The sequence below is a fragment of the Arachis ipaensis genome, chromosome B5 (assembly GCF_059453495.1).
Source record: "Arachis ipaensis isolate K30076 ecotype BB chromosome B5, ASM5945349v1, whole genome shotgun sequence".
Classification (NCBI taxonomy): Eukaryota; Viridiplantae; Streptophyta; class Magnoliopsida; order Fabales; family Fabaceae; genus Arachis; species Arachis ipaensis.
Genome location: NC_142440.1, coordinates 125,037,296 through 125,057,360, shown reverse-complemented (window position 1 = coordinate 125,057,360; position 20,065 = coordinate 125,037,296). Strand labels below are relative to the sequence as shown.

The following is a 20,065-nucleotide window of genomic DNA, read 5'->3' as shown; positions in this document are numbered from 1 at the left end:
TTTTAAAAATACAAAATGTTATTATTTATTATATATATTTTTAAAATTTTTAAAAGTATGTTATCAAATACAATAATATTTATTAAAAGTATTTTTTGTTTGATTTTATTAAATATAAGTGCTACAATCTGTCAAAAAAATATTTTTTAAAAGTCAATTTTAATAAGATACTTCTAAAAAATAAAACTTTTATCAAACTGACCTTAATTTAACTTATTTGTAGGACAATAATTAGTATTTGCTAATTCTTGGACAAAACTGGTTGGTTATTTAGTAATACTCTATTCATACACTAAGTATTTCTCACACCCGTATAAACAAATAGTTGTGATTCATTAATGATGTATTTTGATTTTTTTAAATTTACAAAACAAAAATTATGTGTGTTGTTAAAAAAATATCAATGTCAAAATGATATCTACTAGATATTGACATGATCTCTTAGGTAGCGTTTGGTGGAGAGATACAGATGGAAAGACTGAGACTGAGAGACAGAGACTAAGAGACATGGATTAAAATAAATCTCAATATTCTGTTTGGTGCAAAATGGGAGACAGGAATTAAAACAAGAATGAAACTCTAATTTAATTTGCACAAAGGGTAAAATTGGAATTAATTAATTGAAATGAAAGTATTTTAGGTATAAAATGTTATTAAAGTTTCAGTCTCCATCTCTAAAAATTTCAGTCCCCTGTGTGCCTACTTTTTGGAGGTACTGAAATACTGAAATTTTAGAGACTGAGACAGAAATTTTAGTACCAGTCTCTGAACTAACAAACAAGATACTGAGTCTCAGTCTCTCATTCTCTGTCTCAGTACCTCAAAACAAACGCTACCTTAAGGTGTGAATATAAAAGTTTATACAAAAGGGTGTTAAAAGAAACAAAAATTAGCCTAAAAATAATGGTGAATAATTTGCGAGTTAATTTTGTGACAGAGACTGAGTAACGAAAACAATATAAATATTCAATATAATATAGCAACTATTAACAAATAAATATATTAAATAAAATAACAACAAATATATACTTAAATTTTAGTGTAAAAAATGTTTTAATATGAGAGATAAAAATCACAAATTATTTGTACCAAAAAAATAAATTTACTATAATCAAATTGGAAGTACAACAGAATTTCAAACAAAACATAAATTATACTATAACTATGCAAAACACCAAATTACTAAAACTTACAAATAAAAACTAAGAAGATAAAAAAATTTCAAAAATAGAACGGTTATGCGATAATAAGTTTTTCCACTACAAACTTTAAATTAACATCTCAACCATACAAAATGGAAAAAAAAATCTACAGTCCAAATTCAGGTTGATTCAACAATAAACAAATGAAATTTTTTTCTCTTTTCTTTTCATTTTATGGCTGCTCTCACATTCTTCCAATAACATTCAAAAATATAATCTAATCAGGTTATTAACAAATAGATACAAGAAGATACCCTCAAAAATCAAACTTAAACCTCGTCAAAGAGAAAAATCAAGCCCCAACAAATTTTGTGTTCATAAAACATGTTTGTTATTAGAAACATTCATAACTAAATTATAGTTAAAGTTCGTAAGGTTTGGAATGTTACACTATCACCAATGTAACACCTTCCCTTCCCCCTCTTTTTTCTTTTAATTTTTTTTTTCAATTCTCCAGATAGAGCTATTTGGGATGCATTGAACCTAGGGATGGCAACAGGTCCCCATGGAGGCGGAGACATGCCCCCCGCCCCCGTCTCCCGTCTCCAAAATCTGTCCCCGTCCCCGTCCCGTTCCCGTAGTGAGTAACGGGTAACGAGACTCCGTATCCGTCGGGGACTGGAGTTTCTGCGGATATCCACAAATTTTTGTAAAAAACAATAAAAATCAAGAAAAATAAAAAAAATAGAAAAAATTTTAAAAAACAAAGATAATTCCAAATTACATTAAAAAACAACTAAACATAATATCATATCCATAATTCATAAACAATCAAACATAATTCATCACATCATAGAAATATAATTCTCAATCATTCTCTAGCCTTCTTCATCTTGTAATAGTTGTAATAGTTGTAATAGTAATGATGGTAGATTCCGATTTACTTGAATCCTACAAATATAAATTACAGAAATCACAAACATAAGTCATGCAAATCAGGATCGGAATAAAAAACATAAATCATAATTAACCTAACTCAAAAAAATTATAACACAATCACATAAATTATATAAATCAGAATCAAAACAAGAAATTATAACATAAACAAATAAAATTACATAAATAACAGAATTAACAAAGCATCACATAAATCATAAAAATCAGAATCAGAATAAAAAACATAAATTATAGTTAACCTAACTCAAATCAAAGTAAAAAAAAAAAGTAAAATTTCTGATGCTTCAAACCATAAACCAAAAATCAATATCAGAATCACAAACTGAAAATTTCTGATGCTTCAAATCAAAATCAAAATCACAAATGGTTCAAATCAAAGTAAAAAAAATTCAGAGTTCACAGAAGCTACTTACCGGAAGAAAGAGCAGAGGCTCAGAGATCGGTGAAGATGAGAGGCGGCGCAGAGGCTCGGACGCTCCTGCAGCGAGGACGGCGAAGATTGAGAAGCGGCACAGAGGCTCAGACGCTCCGACGGCGACGACTCACTGCAGCTGTGACGTCGAGACTGAGAGGAGAGGATCTTAACGTTGTCAGTGAGGGACTGAGGGGTAGGAGGTGGCGGTCGGCGATTGGCGTTCGGCGGTCGACAGTAATAAATCCGTGAGAGGAAATGGTTTGAGAGTGATAGAGTTGAAGAGAGGAGAAGAGAGGACAGAAGAGAGGAGCGTAACATGAGTGACGGCTAGACTTTGCTCCAACTCTTGTATCTTTTATATATATAACAGGGGCATTTTAATATTTTCATAAATGGGGATTAAACGGATTCTCACGGGGCGGGTACCACTATCCCCGCCCTCGCCCTCACCCCATATAATAAACGGGTTCCCACCCCATCTCCGTGAGTTCAGAAATCCCCTATATCTGCTCCTAACAGGTAAATCCCTGTGTATACCCGTCTCACAGGGATTTTTGCCATCCAACCACATAGCACGGTTTTATACAAGCCAAAATGTAGTCATGGATGGATGAATCCAATGCACAGACTCAGTAGCCAGTAGGCGGTGAGAGGCCGAACGATATTGGTGGACCCCAAGGTTACAATTACAAAATATACGAGGGAAAAAAGAATAAAAAATAATATTTATACAACAAAATTAATTATAAAAATTAATCATTATATATTTATATATAGTATGTTTTAATATGTATTATACTAATAACTAATTTTAATAGTTGATTTTAGAATATGGGTGTGTTTGGCAAACACGTTGGGGAGGAGAGAAGTACGTTTGAGCTTCTTGAAAGCTTCACTTTTATGTTTGGCCATTTTTATTTTACTGAACGCAGAATTGATTCTGCTTCTATACGCATGTTCAGGAGAAGCTAAGATTTGTAACTTCTTCGTTTCACGTTCGTGGTTGCTTATGGTCTTTGGAAAATTAGGTGAAAAATTTATTTCTTTTTTACCAACCCTACCCTTCATTTTCTTCTATAAAAAGGATATCACTAACTATTACTTTCACAATAATTCTTTGTAGTTTTTCCTACTTCTTCATAGTTTTTAGTTACAATTTTTTTTTTCATTAAAATAGTTCAAATTTGTTTTAATCACTAGCAAATTGAATATTTTAATTTTTTTATTATTTTTAATACTCATTTTCACATTTAAATTTTTATGTTTTTATTATATTTTTTAGTTATATTTTTTTATTTATATGATAAATATTTTTATATTATTTGTGTAGTGTTCTGATTTTTCATGTTATGTTTTTATAATTTTTTTTATTATTTACTATACTATTTTTTATAGGTATATTTTTTATAAAATCTTTTTTTTTATTTTTGTTTGGCTTTGTTCATATAATTATTTATTGTATTTCTTTTATTCATATGACAAATGTTGTTGACCTTTTTTTTAGGATATTTTTATTATTTTTTTCATATGAATTCTTTTTTTTTTATCCTTTCTTGCATTATATTTATGTTGTGTATGGAATTTTTTTATTTTTTATTTGATTTTATTCATACAAATTTTATTTACTTTTTATTGTATTTTTTTGTTCATATGATATATGTTGTTGATTTTATGAAATTTTTATTATTTCTTATCTGTATGATTTTTTTTTTATTTTTTGATGTACTCTATTTTTGTTTTGTATTAAATTTTTTTATTTTTTATTATGACTTTATAAAATTTGTAATTGTAATTATTATATACTACGTTTATTATCAAAATTTTGTATAATATAAATTATGATCATGTAAAAAAGGACAAAATAAATAAAAAATTAATTATAAATAACAATAAAGCCATAAATAATAAAAATTTATAGTCCAAAATAATACTAAATTAAAGAGTACTAATAGTACTAGAAAAATTATAGAATATTTTCTTTTTGTTTGATATTATAAAATTTATAGTACTCTCTTTCATATTTTTTTATTGTATTTATTTTATTTATATGATAAATATTTTTTATATTATTTTTGTTAGTGTTCTGATTTTGCATACATATAAAAAAAATTATTTAAATTGATGTCTCTTTTAGTAATTTTTCATCTAAAAGTGATTTTGAGTAGTATAATCCAAACAACATTTGTTTTACTATAATCAATTTTGATATAAAAATTGCCAAACATAAATCACCTTAACCCAAACTTACTTTTCATCAAAATCAAGTTTACAAAATCAATTTTATGCCATCCAAACACACACTATATCTAGCAGAATTGAAAAAGAATATATAAATGTTATGCTTCCATGATTTAGCGAATAAAGAAGTTACAAACATGAAAACATAGTATTCACAGACGTCATTGCCACTGAAAAATTTTGATTTACATGATTGAACATGCATTTGGGTTATCATCATTGAAGAAGGTCATAAGCTTCATTTCAGGAGACTTGGGATCACCGAGTGCCTGAGGCACGTTCCTGACGAAACCAGTAGGAGCTTTGATGTCATAAGCCTCACGAACATATGGAAAAGTTACCAAGTTGTACTGAACAAATGGCCAAACATCAGCTTTCTTTCCTGTGTTGTTCACTTCTTTCAACACCTCTTCTGGATCAACGTATCCACTCACCGTTACCCTTTGCTGCTTTTTGTTTACATCCACGGATTCCACCCCTGATATACATGCATCAAATCATTCTTTTTTATTTTATTTTTTCATAGCTTAGATTTTTATTTTTATCTTTTGGTTTATATTGTTTTAACTTTTAATATGCTATTTTATATTTTGTATCTTAAAAATATAGTAAATAGGTATTTTAATTTTTTAAAAATCAAATTCAAATTTATAATTTATGATACAAATTATAGTCTTTTTTTAAAAAATATATAGTAGAAAGAGTGAAATAGTCTTTTTTTTTTTTTAAATATAGTAGAAAGAGTGAAATTTTAAGATGTGTTTGGTTTGGATTTTTTATTTTATTTTTATTTTAATATTTTTTGTTTTTAAAATTTTGTGAAAAAATAAATAAAAATTGAAAATAAGAAAATAAAATTTTGTTCTTTTATTATTTTTTTAATTCACAAAATTCTAAAATTAAAATACATTAAAAATAAATATAAAAAATAAAAATTCAAACCCAGTAGACCAATTTTTCTACTAGGTCTTCTTTTCGAGCCTTACTAGGGAGTCCGAGAAAAGCTCTATTGAAACTTGTTTCAAAAAGGAAAGTGTAAGATTGAATTTTCTCCCAGCTTAAGATACAGGCCTTATTCTAGTGCAAAAAAGAACTTAGCAAAAAAAAAACTATTAAAATAATAACCAAATATATATATATATATATATATATATATATATATATATATATATATATATTATAAAATTACTTAAAAATACAAATAATAAATAAAATTTTAAAATGTTTAATATAAAAAATATGACAAAATAAAATAATTAAATATTAAATATATTCTCAGAATAAATTAAAAAAATCAAATTTTAATCTTATTTATTTTTTACCAATTTGTCTAGAAAAATAAGTTTTTAAGCTAATTTTGTGTGATTTGTTTTTTGAAAAGGAAAAAGGAAGGAGGAGAGGGGTAATGGTGGGAATGGCATTAATGGTTTAAGGGTGATATATGAAATAGAGCAGTATTTAAAAAATAATAATTTAAAATGATTTTATTTAATTTAATATTTATAATTTTATGTATATAATATTTATTTTAAAAGTAATTAATAAATATAAAATAATATAATTTTAAAGTCTAGGGGCAGCAACTTTATCAAATTTTGGCCAGCATATAACCAACAAAGAAAATTGAGTCATTAGATAAAATCTCACACCAATCTCACACCATTAAAAACCTCATTGATGACTATAAATTCCAAAAATTGCTGACCCCTAGCATTTCTCTCGTTTTAAACTGATTTTTATTGTCTTCTAAATATTTTTGTATGAAAAAATAGTACGACAAAATTAAACACTAAATATACCTTTTATACTCGTCACAAATATTAAGGAAAAAATTATATTTTATCCCATTCCTAACACTTCTTCACTTGTATTTTTCAAATCAATCTGCTCGGGAATTCATATGCGCTCACCTTCCAAGTCCTCCAACGCATCTGAAACTTTTCTGACACAGCCTTCACAGTCCATTTTCACCCTGATATTAACTGTCTGTTTGATTATGTTTTTTAAAAACAGTAAAAAGAAAACGAAGGAGGGTTGAAATTAGATTTGACATGGATGATATGATGTATATGTAACAAGCGGTATACATATATATACTAACGGAAGCATTTCAAGTACACCGGAAGTACCGGTACTCCAGTTGTTTTAACCGTTGATCTAAATTATAAAAAATATATATAATATATATTAATTAAAATTAACTGTTAAAACAATTGGTGCACCGGTACTCCCCGGTGTACTTGAAATGTTTCCATTGGTGGATTGGTGGATATATAATAACCTGCTTGGGCATGCGTTTCTTCTTAATCTTAGTTGAGTAAGCACCGAAACATTCTGGAATATTATCAAGAAACCCCATATATATTGTATGTAGTAGTCCCTTCAACGGAACGGGACAAGTAGAATGTTCCCCCAAAAGAGAGAGAACTTGGTGGGTCTCAGACGATGATCAATATCTCTAAGTATATGTTTTGGTCTAACATAGTGCGGGTATATATATATAGGGAAAACTATTAGTGTCTTAAGATCGACTAAGTAATCATTTTGTTTTAAATAAGGTTATGAAAATCTGGTAATTAACTCGGTAAAAATTAGAAATCCCAGTTTACAATCAATTTAATTTAAATTAATCTGATATAATATAATAATAAACTTTTATGTAAAATATATATTTTTTTAAATGTTTTTTTTTATTTCTAGAAAATGATTCATTAGTTTATTTGTCTTTTATTAGTTCACTGACAACAAAATTTTAGGGCTGTCAAACGGACTAATCTGGTCCATTTAGGCCTGACCCATTAAACTTGTGGGTTAAATGGGCTGAATCGTTTAAGTCCGCTTTATTCGCGGGCTATAATTTTTGGTCCGGACCGTTTATGGTCAGCCCGTGGGTTAAACGGGCCAGCCCGTTTATCCTTTTATTTTATTTTTTAAAAAATTTTTTGACAAAAAATATTACTTTTAGGTCAAAAACCTTTAAAAAATAATATTTTTTTAGTTGATGAATCGGATTTTCGGGTCGAATCGAAAAAAATATTGACTAAAAATACTATTTTAAAAAAATATATAAAAAAAATTAAACGGGCCACTCGTTTAGCCCGCGGGCTAGCCCGTTTACACCAAAATATAAATGGACTTAATTTTGGAGACAAAACCCGCCCATTTAAATGGGTAAACGGGCTAGTTCGATGGGTTTAACCCATTTTAACGACCCTACAAAATTTTTAGCACAAACTAAATTGGTCAGGCAATTGATTCTGATTAATTATATTTGGTTAAATCTGATCTGTTGGTCCAATTTTGTTCTTACTGATTTTAATTTGTTATATATATATATATATATATTAATTTTGCAAATATTATAAAAAGATAAGTAAAATATATTTAAAATTATATTTTAATAAATCAAAATAGATACTGTTTAATGATTTATGAATCCATTACTAAAATTAAATATATGGGTTCAATAATGTAATGTATTATGCCAGAAATATTCAATTCGTTTTGTTTTTGGAGCACCAAATAAATAATCATTCTTCTGCATCTATAATGGATACCGATTAAATAATTTCTTTTTAAAAGATAATACTTGTATATGTCTCATTTTAACATAACATAAAATGCATACTTTTAATTATTTTTAACATATTCACTTTGATAGTAAAGGAAAAAAATGCATATAAACTAATAAAAGTATAGAAAAAGAGTATTAATAATGTACATATAACATATACAACTGGTATCTTCTTTTTTATTGAGGAGAAAAATATTAATCTCTTCTCCAACATAGTGATGATAATTGCTTCTTAAATGGTGTTCCGTCTAATGAGTGTAACTCGAATTGTTCCTCGGATCACAGTATGGTTTTGACTTGATAGAAATTTCAGACTTGAGGCAAAATTTAAAACTAAAATTAATGTATTTTATGCGCTGTCATGAAAATGGGGGAGAATAGGATAACCTAGCTTTGATAAAATCAATCATCATCTCTAACTACCAAAACTACTAAAAGTCAAGTCAATTGTAGTAAAATAATAAATGATAAATGATATGATGCTTCCGGCTAAGTTCCTCTACTTAATTTGATGACGAGTTCACTAAATTAAACGAGCAACTAACAATAAATAAGGATTAATATCCCCAACCATTCACAAATATAACAATACTTTTATTAATTAATTACTACCTAACATTTTCTTAGATGTATAAAGTACTACAAAATTTTTCCTTAAGCACTACAAATATAAAACACTTGTCATTTATACTCATTTTAATTAACAAAGTGATAATAAAAGAAGAAGAATTTTTAAAATATCTTTAAATACTTAGTTGCTATATATATAAAATTTTAAACCCTAAAAGAAAAAGAAGAATTCGTGTAAGAAAAGGAAGTACTAAAAAATTTTATCTAGCTTTCTTCAAGTTCTTTTGTTTCTTCTGTAACTTTTTATTTCATCTTAATTAAAATCGATTTTAACATTTGTAATAGAAGCAGATTCATGTAACATCTTAGTCCATATTACATTTGTATAACTCCGAATATATTTCACCTTTATTAGAATATATGTTTGGATTAGATCTTAATTTTTTTTTTTATAAATTACCATGTAGACTGACACAGTAGTAATTTCTATTTTTTGAAAAAAAGAGAAAAGGATAAATCAATCTCTGACTTTTTGGTCTACAGATATTTAAGTCAGAAAAGTCTCTGAGAATTTAAAAATATATTTAAGTCTCCGACCTCTTCAAAATCTGGACACATCGATTCTTGGGTCTAATTTGTTCCATTTTAAAAACTCTCTTACGTGTGCATCCGTATCAACCAAGTCAGTACAACGGAAGTCACATTTGATTTTTCCGTTGGGTCTGACAAACCCAATTAAATATGAGAGATCGATATGTCTAAATTTTAAAAAGGTCAGACATTTAAATGTATTTTTAAATCCTTGAAGGACTAAAATGTTCGCAAATTAAAATACCAAGGACCTATTTGTTCTTTTTTTCTTAAAAAAATTAAAAAACGTTCTTTGGTTGGTGGTTAATAATATAAGTCTTGTCTTAGAAGATTAATTTAATATCTAAAGTTATATTAGGTTAGTGAGAAATCAATTTGAGTAACCACTTAATCTTGAGAATGGTTTGAGAAAAAGATATCTAAAATTCTTAAATTGGTGATGAGTCAATCTGAACTACTACTTAAATTTAAAAAGATATCAAAAAATAATTCTAAAATTTTTAAATTAGATTACAATCCAATATGAATTAAGATTTAAGCTGATAAAAAAGTTTGAAAAGAAATTATTTATTGTACACTTATTCTATTAGTGAAATTTTAAAATTCTTTTGATGATAGATGTAGATATTTGAGGTTGAACTAATATATATTGCTTGTGACATCTTCTAAAACTTTATTGGACATAGGCATTTGAGCTCAAACTAATATATATTGTTTATATACATCTTTTGAATCGTTATTTTTTTCCGAAGTTTTTTGTGTACACTTTGTTTGGAAGTTTTCTTTCATACTTGTCTTTAATTTCTACATAGATGCATTAGAAACTGTTTTCAATGCACAACTTGAAGTGTGTCAAGATCTCAAAACTGTTTTAGCAAAGAATGGTATCACAAAATCTATTTAAAGATCTTCAAACAAAGACCTATAAATGTAAATGTTAATATGTCCTACTGTATACATGTCCAAAAACTTAAAATGCTTTTTAAGTTATGTGTTTAAATTTTGGAAAAAGAAACACGGTTTGACTTCCCTTATGCACATTTAGCAATTTCAAGAAACTCTTCTAGTACTATCAAAATCTGATCTCCCTTTGATGGCAACCGATGACGGCAGTAAATGTAAGTCTCAAGATGGTGATCCACTACTACCTATAGACGACCCTCATCCCATGCGGATGAAGACAAATGTTTTGATGAGCACTAGTATTAGTACAAAATAAAATTTGACTAGAGGTATCACTACAAGAATAAGATCGATTAGCTATTATAAAAATAGTTGTAAAATTATCACTAATTTGACGAAAAATATAATTTGTGACGGATTAGCTACTGTCTAATAACTAATACTTTTCTCGTCAATTACAAGTTGTAGATCAGTGAGACAAACACAATAATAACTAATTTATCGGAAAATTTTTTAACGACCGAATAGATAGTCGCAAATTCATTATTAAAGTAAAAGCTAATTCCATATAGAAGAAATAGACTAAACGGTAATCGCTAACTAGAAACAAACTCTACTGTAGCAGACTCATCGCTAAATCTAAACTAACTTCGTAAACAAAATAGAATTTTTAGTTGATGCTAATTAGCGAGGAATTTTTTCGAACCTAACTCGTCACAAATTGTCCACTAATATGATCACAAATCTATCACATTTTATAAAGGTAAAACTTTAGAATATATTTAATTATTTGAGTAGTTACAGCTATTTGATCAACAAGTGATTTGAGAGAATAGATTTGAATGAATGTGAGTATCTAACTTTAAGTATTAGGTACGTCATTTATTGAATTTTTTTCTTTTAAAAAATATGTGTATTTATGTGTTACGTTTTAGTTTTGTGGTAGACACAATAGCAATCTCACACCAAAATATCATAGTTCATTTTGCATCTAAATTTATTTATCTAAGTTTATTCGTGGATTACCTTACAAAAATTATATTTAAGTAATTTTTTTTATCTTATAACCATTTTATGTCTTGGGATCTAAATTTTGTATTTTTATATCATATTTTTTTTTGTATTTTACTTTAGTTTTGTTAATGAAAAATTATTAATATTAATTTCAATTTTTAAATTTTAGAATAAATAAAAAGATGTGACCTTTTTATAAATTAGATGATTGAAAAATTACTTATTATAGAAAAATTAAGTTTATTTTTTGACTATAAAAATATATATGATTAATTTTGAATATAAACAAAATAAATATAAATTTATTTAATTTTTTGAAATTTATATTAATTATTAAAATTATAATGTAATAGATATATTTCTATAAAAAATGAAAATGACTCGATAGCTATTTTTTTGTGTCTGAACAAAATATGACTCAATAATTATAAAGTCTAATTTAAAATACCATAAATAAGTAAAATAAGTAATGAAAATCAAATATAAAATTTAACTATTTTGTTATGTGGTATAAAAAAGACATATATAATAGATCATATTGTTTTTATACATGATGACATAAAATTTAATATTATCCTTCTCTAGGGCCTTTTACTTTTGTTGGCTTTTATGCTTATCTTTGTGTTTTATTTTAATTTTATTAAAGTAAAAAGTATTAATATCATTTAACTTTTGATCCGCCACCTTATAGTTCAGTCTCTATTGTGAATTATGAGATAATTATTATTCTGACTGAATGACAAATGGTCATAACATCAACTCTATTCATCAACTCTATGTCTATAAAGGCACCAATTTTTATATTTCAAAGGAGATCACATGATAAGTTCTATTTCATGTCTAACATTCTATATTCAAAGAATTATTATATACATCTTAAATATTTACTGACTTGAACGTCGAAGTGCCTTTTGCAGGAACCCACCCTTTGTGGTCTTCTTGATGAAGTATACATTATTTGGAGAAGAAGAGACAAGTTTGATTTTCTCTAAGGCGAGATATATATTTCGGAAGTTCATCCACACAAGAGCAACTTTAATTTTTAACTTTTATCACAAATGAAAAGACGTAACTGGATAATAAAAAAATACTCATAATAGAAGAAGTTAAATTTATTCATTTATTACATTTATAGGAGTGTAGATGATTAACATAAAGGTTATGAAACCTTTTTAATTTATTTTTAAAGTAGTGCTCACTTTTGGGTGTAATAATTATGAACTAATACATAATGGTAGTTAATTGCTATTGAAGAAGACAAGGTGGAAGAAGAATAAGAAAATGAGGAAGGAAAAGAGAATAATTCAATATAATAGCGGTAGTAGACAATGATATATATGTATATAGGGAAAAGAATAATAAAAATAAAAAAATTTAAAAAAAAAAATAAAACTAAAGATAATTTAAGATATTAAATATAAAACTAAAAGAAATAAAAAAATTTTAATCATTAAAATTATATGAAAAAAAGAGTGCCTTAAATATAAATTTTATATTTGCTTCAAATTAAATAACATTGAGAAAATAAAAAAATTACAAATATTTATAAATTTTTATCTTGATTGTTACACATAATAACAATGTAATGATTTTAGTATTAAACTTAAATTAATTCAAATTTTATTATTCTATACATTAAAAAATTATATAACTTATAAAATATTTATTTATATCTTTTATTTATCAATAATTTATTATTTTATTATTTTTTATTTTTTTATCTCAAATTAATAATTTAAAAATATAAAAATTAATTTTCTAAAAATATTAGAATAAAAACTAACAATATAGCAGTTGCTATTCTATTTTAAATTCAAACAAAACTTTAAAAAAAATCTTTTCCTTTTCATTTTTCTTCTATTTCTCCGTTTTCAGCTATTTAAGAAAACTGATTTTGACGTTCTCTTAATTAATTCATTTTACAACTTAGTTAGATTTTAATTTTTAGTTAGTAAATTATTTTGTTATTCTCTGATTTGTTATTCTGTGATTTGCTGTTCTTTGAAAAAACTTGATTATACATTATGCATTTTGTATTCTGTATTTTTACTGTTAATAAGTACAAGTTCTAAGACATGAACTAGAGATGGCCTTTCATCATTAATATGGTAAGTTTATAATTGTTTATTGATATCCAGTTTTATTAGACCTCTTAAAGCATAAAAAAAATGTCATTTTCTCGGTCCCAATTGTTTTTGTACTTAGAAGTTAGAATAAGCATAATTTAAATATTTTATCATCATATTATTGAACCTTGTTTGTCCCAAACCCGTATAATAAATTTGTACATATTCAAGTGTGTCTCAAAGTTCATATTAATAATAATTTTAGATATCACTTATAATTCTTGTAAAAAAAAAATTAAATTTTCCTTTATAGTTCTCATTTATAATTCTTGAAAATTCTTTTAAGGCTTTAAGTTTATCTAAAACAGAGTAAGGCCCCCTTTTTTTTGGAGTTAACATGAGCATCCGAAAAACGTGGGAGTATGACTTTAAAAATATTTATAAAAAAATGAGACATGAAGCCCCTGAAAAAAATTGTATGATGGACATTGTGGATGAATTAGAAAAAAACTTCCTTAAAAAATTCACTTGTTACATAATGATCCTAGAAAGGTTTTACAATGGAAAAACTCAACATTAGTCTAGAGGCAGATATAATTCTAAAATAGTTGAAGAATTTGTTGTCTATGTTTCTTATTTTTACTTTTTCTCTTCCCTTCTTTAAATATTTAACAGAGCATGTATGATTCAATTCTAATATTTCGGCTCATGATTTGTGTTACGGACTCACATGGTCCAATCCAGTTATCCGACGGGTTGGAAGCCCCGCCTCCAACCCAAGAGCCGAGCCACCATGATAAGATAGCCCGACGGGTCGGCCTCCCGCGCCCGACCTAAGGACCGCGCGACTTGCCATTACGTGGCCTAAGTCACCGACCAGCAAAGCCGGTCGGGTCGATATCCTCGGGGCAACACCCAAAGTCCCGATCCGGAAACCGAAACGACCAACTCCTCCCACGTGGATTAGGACAGCTCATCGAAGCTTCTTGGCCAATGGGTTAGGTCATTTATGGGCCGTCCAGCATAGTATATAAGGGGGAGAGGTCAGGGAGAGGTGACCTCTCCCCCCAAGGTACGTCGCATTCTACTTAATTTGGCTATCACCTCATACGGACACTGACTTGATCGTCGGAGTGTCCTTGCAGGTGGCCACCCCCCTCGTCCTCTTCCCCTCCGGCATCATCAACTCTTAGTTCGCATCTCCACGCCCGGTCCAGGTCTACCCGGGGTCTCGCCCACTCACCCTTCCATCACCACCCGACCCTACGAGCACCTGAGGTCTCAAGGTAACAAACATTGGCGCTGTCTGTGGGGACCCTGGAGCAGACATGGAGCGACTCCCCACGTCGGAGGAGCTTCACGAAGGAGGAGGGGCCCGCCTAAGTAGGGTAAGTTTGATGGCTCGTGCCGTCGAACACCCGCGGTCTTCTGTTCAGCCAAACCAACCAATCTACACCAAGACGCCCGAAAGATGTCCCTTCGGAGGGATGGGAGCCGATAGCCCCAAGATCATGCAGGAACTCAGGCACAGAGTGCAAAACCTTGAAAGGGAGCTGGCAACGAGGAGCCGATCCCACGGAGACGTCAGCCAATCCTGAGGTGACGCTAGCCGATCCCGCACCCCACTCGCTCCCCCTCCCGAAGACATGAGAGCCGAGAAAGGAGCCCAACAAGACGCAAAGATGGAGCGCACACACAAGCGACCTCTCGACCTACCCAAGGCGGGTCCGAGAGCCACGGGAGTCTCGAAAAGGGAAAGCCAAGAAACGACTGGAACTCGTCATCATGTGGGCAACCCCTTTCCACCCCTCGATCTTCAAGGTCCGGCTTCCGAGGAATTTTGACAAGCCAACGAACATGAGGTACGATGGGACTAAGGACCCCCAAGAGCACCTCACAGCCTTTGAGGCACGAATAAATTTGGAAGGGGTAGGTGACGCGGTTAGGTGCCGAGCATTTCCCGTAACGCTGGCCGGTCCAGCAATCCGATGGTTTAACGCACTCCCACAAGGGTCCATCACGACCTTCACAGACATTTCCCAAAGCTTCCTAGCTCGGTTCACAACACGCATAGACAAGGCCAAACACCCGATTAACTTGCTAGGGGTCACCCAAAAGCCCAGGGAACCAACCAGAAAGTTTCTGGACAGGTTCAACGATGAATGCTTGGAAATCGACGGCCTCACGGACTCGGTTGCTAGTGTTTGCCTAACAAACGGCCTGCTAAACGAGGACTTTAGAAAGCACCTCACAACTAAGCCTGTATGGACCATGTAGGAAATCCAAAGCGTGGCCAAGGAATACATCAATGATGACGAAGTAAGTCAGGTTGTAGCAGCCAATAAACGGCAGCTCTCAAACCCACCAGCTCGGCAGACCCCCCTAGGTCGACAGATATAAAGAAGCTCCCAGGGACGGAACCCCAGCCAAGCAACACAAACAACCCCCATGGGTGGGGAGGTTCACAAACTACACGCCACTCATGGAGCCTATAGTGGAAGTCTATCAGCAAATTACGGACAAGGGAATCCTATCCAGACCCAGACCATTAAAAGAGAGAACGGGAGGCAACAAAAGCCTCTACTGTGATTATCACAAGAGTTTCGGCCTCAAAGATGCTTTAGAACAGGCCATCCAGGAAGGAAAGTTGAGTGAGTTCTCCCGACTTATCCGAGAACCAAGGAGACGGGAACGGGAGTGCTCAGAAGAAGATCGTAGCCGGGCTGTCAAGGCAAGACAAGAGCGCATAGGGAACACCAACAACCCCCCAACTTTTGTGGTTAAGTTGTGGTTAGGCGCGATACCCCCCCTCCCCCAAAAAAAATCCAAGTCAGCAGCAAAGAAGGATACCCGGATCCTCTCTATCTCGACAAGAGGTCCCACCACCTCGAGCGAAAGACCCCCCATGATATCCTTCGGTCCAGAAGATCAGTGATTTCATGACCTCCCTGAAAACCCCCATGGTAATCACGGCAATGGTTGGGACCGGGTTGGTCCGGCGAATCCTCGTCGATACTGGGGTCGACTCCAACATCCTATTCAGGAACGTGTTTGACGCCATGGGACTCAGGGAGTCTGACCTCAAGAGTCACCAGCACGGAGTCATGGGGCTAGGCGGTAACTATATAAAGCCCGACGGAACGATTTTTCTCCGAATCTGCCTTGGAGCCGGTGACGCTAGGAGGTCGGTTATGGCGGACTTCGTAGTCCTTAGAGACTCCACAGCCTACAACATCATTCTAGGAAGAAAAACCATCAACGAATTTTCAGCCGTGATATGTACCAAATTCCTAACAATGAGATTCGTGACGGACAGAGGAACTGTTGGCTCCATTAGGGGAGACTTAGAAGCGGCGGTCGCCTGTGACAACGCCAGTCTCTCCCTAAGGAAAGAGTCTAGGAAGGCAGCCGGCATGTTCTTGGCAGACCTGGATATAAGGATGGAAGACAAGCCGAGACCAGAACCAGAAGGGGACATGGAGAAGTTCCAGATAGGGAAGTCGGTAGAGTAGTTTACCTTCATAAACAAAAATCTGCCCCATGAACTCAAGAGCCCCCTCATGGAGGTCGTAAGGGCAAACGGCGACCTCTCACATGGACGCCATTAGACATGCCAGGATTGGATCCCGAAGTCATGTCTCACCGACTAGCCGTCAAAACAGACACAAAGCCAGTAGCACAACGGCGAAGAAAGATGTCCCAAGAAAGGGCCAATGAGGCCGCCAAACAAATAGCCGGACTACTGGAAGCCGGGTTCATCAAAGAGCTCGAGTACTCGATGTGGCTATCCAACGTCGTCCTGGTCAAAAAAGCCAGCGGAAGATAGAGGATGTGTGTCGACTATTCTGACCTGAACAAAGCATGTCCTAAAGACTCTTTCCCCCTCCCCAACATCGACACCTTGGTAGACTCGGCGGCAGGATATCGTTTCCTCAGCTTTATGGATGCGTACTCCGATTATAAGCAGATCCCGATGCACTAACCCGATGAGGACATAACGATGTTCATAATGCCAGGAGGCACTTATTGCTACAAGGTAATGCCGTTCAGATTGAAGAACGCAGGGGCCACCTACCAAAGACTAATTAGCAAAGTCTTCCATGACCTCATCGGCAAGACAGTAGAGGTTTACGTCGATGACATTTTGGTAAAAATAGCAAAACCAAGCAGCCTCATAGGCGACCTCCAAGCTGTCTTCAAAGCACTAAGAAAATTCAAGATGAGGCTCAATCCACTCAAATGTGCGTTTGCCATGGAGGCCGGGAAGTTCCTAGGCTTCATGATAACGCAACGGGGGGTAGAGGCTAACCCAGACAAGTGCGAAGCCGTCCTCAAGATGACAAGCCCAGGGTGCGTTAAAGATGTGCAGCGACTCACCGGGAAGCTCAGACTCTATCCCAGTTTCTCGGAGCCTCAGCAGAAAAGGCCCTCCCATTCTTCAACCTAATGAAGAAAGGAATCGCCTTCGAGTGGACCCCGGCATGCGAAGAAGCGTTCAATCATTTCAAAAAGATACTCTTAGAACCACCTGTGCTCAGCAAACCCAGAGAAGGAGAACCTCTGTACCTATACTTGGCGGTGACCACACAGGCCATGGCGGCAGTTCTTGTCTGAGAAGAAGATAAGACTCAACGCCCAATATACTTCATCAGCAAGGTACTCCAAGGGGCGGAGTTGAAATACACCAAGCTGGAAAAATTGGCTTATGCCCTACTAACCTCGTCGAGAAGACTCAAACAATACTTCCAAGGGCATGTGATCATCCTAAGAACCGACCAGGCCATTCGGCAAGTCCTCCAGACCCCGACTTCGCGGGGAGAATGATGGCATGGGCAGTAGAACTGTCCCAATATGACTTGCAATATGAGCCCAGGTAGGCAATCAAAGCCCAGGCAATGGCGGACTTCCTAGTAGAAGTCACAGGAGAAACACCCGACATACCGAACACACGGTGGAAACTCCACGTCGACGGAGATTCCAACCAAGTGTTCGGAGGGGCTGGGATCATTCTCGAGAACTCGGCAGGGGTAGCTTACGAGCAGTCGATCATGTTCGATTTTCTAGTCTCCAACAACCAAGCGGAGTACGAATCATTGATAGGAGGGCTAATCCTATCTAAAGAGGTCGGGGCGTCAAGGATTGAAGTCAGTAGTGACTCTCAGATTGTCACGTCCCAGATAAACAGCAGCTACCAGGCCAGGGACACACTACTACAAAAATACCTGGAGAAGGTAAGAGAGCTATGCAAAAGCTTCGAAGAAGTCGTAATCCAGCATGTCCCTTGGGAAAGGAATTCCCGATCAGACTTCCTCTCCAAGCTAGCGAGCACCAAGCCTGGGACGGGGAACAAGTCTCTAATCCAAGGGCTGGCAACTGAACCAGCAATCATCTATGCGAAACCCAAACTCCAAGCCCCCTCATGGATAGACCCTATCTTCCGATACCTGGAGCATGGCGAAACACCCCAAGACGAGAAGGAAGCATAAGCCACCAGGAGGGAAGCCCCCAAATATGTGATCATACCGGGGCAGTTATACAAACGATGGCTCTACCAACCCCTGCTCAAATTTTGCCTACGCCCCGACCAGACGGACTATGTCCTAAGCAAAGTCCATGAGGGGTGTTGTGGTCACCATATTGGAGGAAGGTCGTTGGCAAGGAAGATCATCCGAATAGGATATTACTGGCCCACAATGATGTCAGACGCTCAGGAGTTCGTCAAAAAATGCAAAAAATGTCAAGAAAATGCCAACTTCCATAAAGCCCCACCTGAAGAACTTAGCTTGATAATGGCACCCCGACCCTTCGCCCAGTGGGGAGTCGACCTCTTAGGGCCATTCTCACCCGGGCCGGGACAAGTAAAATACTTGATAGTAGCCATAGACTACTGGCCAGCATATCTTCAGCAAACTGCCAAAAATTCATGTGGAGGCAAGTAGTCACCAGATTTGGAATCCCGGAATCCGTCATATCAGATAATGGGACATAATTCACTGACAAGAAGTTCAAAGAATTCCTCTCAGGACTAGGAATTAAGCAAAAGTTCTCGTCATTCGAGCACTCCCAAAGCAACGGATAGGTAGAAGCAGCCAACAAAGTCATCTTAAAAGGGCTAAAGAAATGACTTGAAGGGAAGAAGGGTTCATGGGCAGACGAGCTAGCCTCAGTCTTATGGTCTTACAGAACCTCTCCCCAATCATCTACCGGCAAAACCCCCCTTCCGACTCACATACGGGGTCGATGCAGTCATCCCAGTCGAGATAGGGGAGCCGAGTCCAATATTACTTCTTGGAGGAGGAAACGAGGCAATCGAGAAAGACCTAGTTGACGAAACAAAACAGATGGCACACTTGACAGAGACAACAATCAAACAAAGGATAGCCCTAAGATACAACGGTAAAGTTCTAAAAAGAAGCCTCGGGGAAGGCGACCTGGTCTTACGACGCAACGACATAGGACCACCAACTCCGGGAGAAGGCAAGTTGGCCACAAACTGGGAAGGACCTTACAGGGTAAGAGAAGTCCTCGGCAAGGGTGCGTACAAGCTGGAAAAGTTGGATTGAAACGAGGTGCTGAGGACATGGAATATGACAAA

At 33.7% G+C, this 20,065-nt stretch overlaps 3 protein-coding genes across 3 annotated transcripts; 2 read left to right on the top strand and 1 right to left on the bottom strand.

Annotated features, from left to right (window-relative positions):
* Positions 1-4,749: 4,749 nt before the first annotated feature.
* On the bottom strand, positions 4,750-7,220 carry LOC107642001 (heavy metal-associated isoprenylated plant protein 22). Its single transcript, XM_016345341.3, has 3 exons — positions 7,034-7,220; positions 6,663-6,738; positions 4,750-5,230 (listed from the first exon to the last, which is right to left on the bottom strand). Exons 1-3 carry the CDS (start codon positions 7,109-7,111, stop codon positions 4,938-4,940), a joined length of 447 nt encoding a protein of 148 aa, XP_016200827.1. The 5' UTR covers positions 7,112-7,220; the 3' UTR covers positions 4,750-4,937.
* An 8,035-nt stretch (positions 7,221-15,255) lies between these two features.
* On the top strand, positions 15,256-15,747 carry LOC148565681 (uncharacterized). Its single transcript, XM_088487212.1, has one exon. The coding sequence runs from the start codon at positions 15,256-15,258 to the stop codon at positions 15,745-15,747; it is 492 nt and encodes a 163-aa protein (XP_088343338.1).
* Positions 15,748-19,012: 3,265 nt separating this feature from the next.
* On the top strand, positions 19,013-20,033 carry LOC148565680 (uncharacterized). Its single transcript, XM_088487211.1, has 2 exons — positions 19,013-19,079; positions 19,654-20,033. The coding sequence occupies exons 1-2, from the start codon at positions 19,013-19,015 to the stop codon at positions 20,031-20,033; spliced, it is 447 nt and encodes a 148-aa protein (XP_088343337.1).
* The last annotated feature ends 32 nt before the right edge of the window (positions 20,034-20,065 follow it).